The sequence below is a fragment of the Anguilla anguilla genome, chromosome 11 (genome assembly GCF_013347855.1).
Source record: "Anguilla anguilla isolate fAngAng1 chromosome 11, fAngAng1.pri, whole genome shotgun sequence".
Lineage (NCBI taxonomy): Eukaryota > Metazoa > Chordata > Actinopteri > Anguilliformes > Anguillidae > Anguilla > Anguilla anguilla.
This window is the reverse complement of record NC_049211.1, coordinates 17,398,140-17,402,927: the sequence shown is the minus strand read 5'-3', so window position 1 is coordinate 17,402,927 and position 4,788 is coordinate 17,398,140. Positions and strand designations below refer to the sequence as shown.

The following is a 4,788-nucleotide window of genomic DNA, read 5'->3' as shown; positions in this document are numbered from 1 at the left end:
AGTACACACCAGTCTGTCAATCATTCACAATGTATAAAAAATGTACTGACGAGGAATAAAAACAGGACTTGGTTTATTTCCTTTCCAATAGACTTTTAGTCTTTCCTGATATTTTCCAGTAGGCAGAGATTATTGCTGAGCAAGCCAGTGAATTGCAAGCCCACAATATGCAAAGCATCCTGTTGACATTGGATATCTTGTTTGATGATCCATTGTTGCTCAAAATATCTTTTCCCAATAGTACATGTTTAAAGGATTTAAAGGATTTCTGCTGACACCTTGTTGGTTAAAATTGTCAATTCAATTGTCCAGTGGTGAAAAGACAGTTTCCACATTTGTTTCTACCCCCATGTTTGGCCCCCCCACTTCGGACAAGATTTCCGTGCCCTTCTCTATGATAAGAGGTAGCAGTGTAAAGTATCACAACATCCACAGACGATTTGCAAATGCACACAATAACACAGCAGTTTTAAGGGGCCTAAACTTGTTTAACTTGTCATTCTAGCTCAAGAATTCCATTTGAATATCAGCTGAAGAGTATCCTTACTGAATATTTGAACAATGCAGTTTGTGAACTTTGATGCTCACATTTCCAAGAAGTCAGTCGTGTGTGTTTGTGTGGCTGAGAAAGTTGTCAATTTCACAAATATCACAGGCGAGACATTGTCAAGCACAAAATATGTTTATTTCTTTCTTTAAACATGTACAATCTTTGTGACTGAGTGCTGCTGACCGGGCCAGAAAAAGCAAAAGACTCTATAACAGGCAGAAGCAATCCCACACAGCTACAGAGCACGCATCAGTGATTCTGAAAACCGCTTATGTTTGCTCATAAAGCATACAAACATGAATGTAAAGTAGAAGATATGAGAGAACAGAAATCTCTTATTACTAAAAGTACTTTGCCACAGCAGAAGATTCTGCAACAAAAAAAAAAAAATTATATAAAAAAACTAATTCAAACCGAATTGATGGAATAATACACAGTAGAGGCTAGGGTCAGAAGACAAAATGTAACATCAGTAGATATAGAAGATCTGTACAATTCACAGCTTGGCAGAACAGGACATGCCTCTCCACACATGGTAGAAAATGTCACTGCTGGAATGAAAGACAAACCTCCCCCGGTATTTGGACAGAGAGGTTATCAAACTTTTGACCACGTCAGTCAATAACAGATTGTTTCTGGTAAGAAGAAACCATGTCAACACAGGCGCAGGCGATTGCCTCGATTGTTAACTTTGTGCCATACTTTAGTTTTTATTTTTATAATCAATCAAATTACATAGGTGTGCAAAACAATGACAAAAACAAAGAGCCTCCCTACTGCAAAGAGGCATGGAGACTTAGCAAAGTCAGTTACACTGGCCAAACAGTGTCTGAGTGCAAGGAATGTGAACCAAGCGATACAGGATGAATTTTGATTGTGGTAAGTCAGTGCATTCTATTCAGAACTCATCTGGTGACCATTTTGTCAAAAGCATGAGTTCAGTGAGAAGGAATGAAAGTTGTGGCATTTCCGGCAACAGCTCTGCAGTTTGCCACACACACACACACACATATCATACCTGTTTCAACCAAGTGATAACACTGTTTCACATAAAATCTTACAAAAACCCAAACCCATTCTTTAATAAAGGTCCACAAAGTCATTTTGTCCGTGAGTAAATATCATTGAGAACTCTTCCTCCAGACATGTTGTGCGTATAGTCATGCGTATTTGTGTTGTCAGTAACAGCCAGGCAAAGTGTGACTTGGTTTTAGCCTGTCGCTCTGGACGCATTCAGAGGACAGACCAGCAGCATTGAAAGTAAGCTTACGTGTAGCTACAAAGACAAAATATCAGCAACTTATATTCTTAAATAACCGATCATTGCACTGTTATCCCAACAAAAATGAATACAAAAGTGATCAATAAGATCCACCTAAACAGAACTTTGCTCTGAATGAACATACACCTTTAAATGCATTTCTTTCCTGTGACCCCTCAAATGTTCAACTCAACACAAAAGCAAAACAAGATCCTGGTGCTCTTTTTTTTTTTTTTTTTTTTAATAAGGCTTGTTGCAAGGCCACTACAAAGCTTCGTCGATCATTGAAATTGCACTTAAATCTTGCACAGCACAGACGACAAACTGCTACATTCTCTCACGCATCTACAGTCAGACTATTCCCCAGTGTACAGACCAGCACGATGTCCCTGACGACGAGAGCAAGTGAAAGCAGAAGTTCTGGATATTTCCCAAAACAGAAAGCGACTCTGTCGTTCTGAACAGAGAATTTTCTTCCACAGGAGTGGCAAGATAAAAATGGCTGAAACACATGATTTTATTTTTTAAATAAGAGCATCTAGAGTATTTATAGTGCAGTGCTTAGAAGGACATTTGAATGAAAACCACAAAAAATGTGAATGCATTAAAAATAGAATAACATGAACCAATATGGAATAAAACTTTCAAATGTTTACACGCTTCTTCTCAGGAGAGCCCGAAAAGCACTGTTCAAGGCACTACACTCTTGCAGGGTAATTCACCTTAAATACAAATTCAAGTTCTACTAAATGTCTGAGTATTTCCAGTGCTAGTGTTTTCCAAATGAGTGTTTCTTGGTAATGACGTGTTCGGAGTTCGATAAAGACAAACGATGGCCTAAAACAAACAGCAACAGCTGGCTCTTAGTGAAAATGTTTCACAGTGATTGCAAGACACAATGTACAGTATGGCTGTGTGCTTGTTCACGACCAAACCCAGCAGCACATGGGTCATATGTACACGCACACACAGGTTATATACACACACAAGGGTTATATACACACACCTTATTTACACACACAAGTTATTTACAAGCAAATAAAGCTTTGAACGTGTAGGTGAAGCCCAGTAGCCTGCATGTTAGGAACGTGGGACTTGGACAGAATGAATATATGCAGTCCTTGTGTTGGAAACACTAGACCAGGGCAGAGTGAAGCTAGGTAGTCCTCATATTTGGACTTGGAGGGCTGACAGGGCTTTGCCTGGGCACAGGGAATACCTGCAAGCCTGGATTGACCATGGAGGGGAACGCGACTGTGCCCGGAGCACCCAGCACGCCCACAGGACCCACAGGCCCGGCCATCCCGGGCCACTGTGAGGCGTACACGGGCGCGGGCAGCACTCCTCCAAACTGGCCAGCAGGCGCCATGTACCCAGGCTGCAGGCCCGCCATAGGGTGACTGCTCATGGGCGGGGGCATGGCGGGTGCCAGGGCTGCCGTCATCGGACACGAGAGGGGGAGCTGGTACGTCACTGCACCCAACGGGCGGTTATACTTCACCTGGGGAACGGGTGGGGGGGGGAGTGCATCATTATACTTATTCACAAATTTACAGTGTGACATTCTACAGTATGATGCAGGCTGTGTATCAATCTCAGCACACAATTTACATCACCAGCCCGCCTGTCTGTCTGTACCGCAAGCGCAGAGGCTCAGCTTCAACGAGAGGAACGTTCATATCTTTCCCCAGCCGTGTGTCCCTCCTCGCAACCCCTCTGCGCCACTCACCTCCTGGACACCTGTGGGTGCGGGCCCCACCTCCAGGTCCTGCCAGCGGCGCTGCAGCCTGATCTGGTTGAGGGAGGGCCGGGCATGTGCAGCCGCGAGCGTCTCCTTGGCCCAGTCGTCCACCAGCTTGTGCAGATCGTCTGTGAAGGTGCCCTTCTTGTTGTTGCTGTTGTTGGTCTGGACCTGGGCAAATCCAGCCACTGGCTGAGGGGGAGAGGGCGTGGACACTGCCGCTGCTGAATGTTGCTGCTGATTGTGATTGGACGCTGCCGCAGCTGGCCCGCTGCTGTTAGTGGACCCTGCAGAACAAAGAGGGTCTCAAACACTGCCCTGTTTTCTGGTTGCAGGCAACTGCTTGGCTGCTGGGCCTGGCCCTCTTTACAGTCAACTTCAGCAAGAAAGATCCCTGTGCAGCTATGACCTGAGCATTTCTTTTTTTTTAAATCTCACTTTCAGCGCAAAACCAATCTGATATTTGTGCTCATCCGTAGATGTTGGATGACGGGTTTCATTTGACCATGGTGTATTGATAAGCCTGGTTAGGTTTCATTTTGGGTTAAAATCCACATTATTGTAAGGCAACATGTAAATGATTAATTGCTGAGTATGACCTAGAGAGGGCCCAAAACCAGCAGTAAAGGGCTTCTCCTCCCCCACGCCAATATCACAGCACAGAGACAAAGCAGTACTCATTAATGCTGATACAAAAAAAAGTCACATCAATACTTCAGGACAGACATTTTCATAGCAAACAGTCCATGCACTAGAAATTAAACACGCGGCCTGTGCTGTGGTGCTACACACGTCACATTTAAGGTACCGTGGAAACGGCCGGGAATTTGGTGCCAAAATACTAGGAAGAACGAAACAAGATTGCTCATGCGGAGAGGAAAAAGAATAAGAAAGAAAATGGGATAGTTACTACTACTGCGCTCTTTGCCTAGACATAGTCGTTTCAGGGTGGACCCTAAGAGGTAAAACAGTACAAGACACACAGAGTTAGGCCTCAACAGACGGCGCAACAACAGATCGGAGGACAAGCTGCTTCAAAGTAACACACAAAGCCATCATAAGGAGTAAAAAAAGAAGAAGGGGGAGAATTTTAGTCAGTGATTTCAATGGGAAATGCTGGACCTGCTACTGGTGCACTCATTCCAAAAATAAAAATTAGACAGACATCCTAGAACGGGAAGAGAAGTCTGAGCCCTTTGTATGATACAGGAATTTAGAAAGGTGTCCACATCTCAC

General features: G+C 43.9%; 1 protein-coding gene across 10 annotated transcripts in view; it reads right to left on the bottom strand.

Moving 5' to 3' along the window:
* Nucleotides 1-666: 666 nt before the first annotated feature.
* LOC118207295 (serine/threonine-protein kinase WNK2-like) overlaps nt 667-4,788 on the bottom strand; it is a 43,539-nt gene continuing 39,417 nt past the window's right edge. For 9 of the 10 annotated variants that reach the window (XM_035380721.1, XM_035380726.1, XM_035380724.1 and 6 more), the window contains 3 exons: nt 4,463-4,507; nt 3,541-3,839; nt 667-3,312 (listed from right to left, as the gene is read on the bottom strand). In XM_035380721.1, the coding sequence (XP_035236612.1) occupies nt 2,968-3,312; nt 3,541-3,839; nt 4,463-4,507 (689 nt within the window). In that variant the 3' untranslated portion in view covers nt 667-2,967. The remainder of the gene's footprint in view (nt 3,313-3,540; nt 3,840-4,462; nt 4,508-4,788) is intronic. The other variant, XM_035380727.1, reaches the window with a different exon arrangement.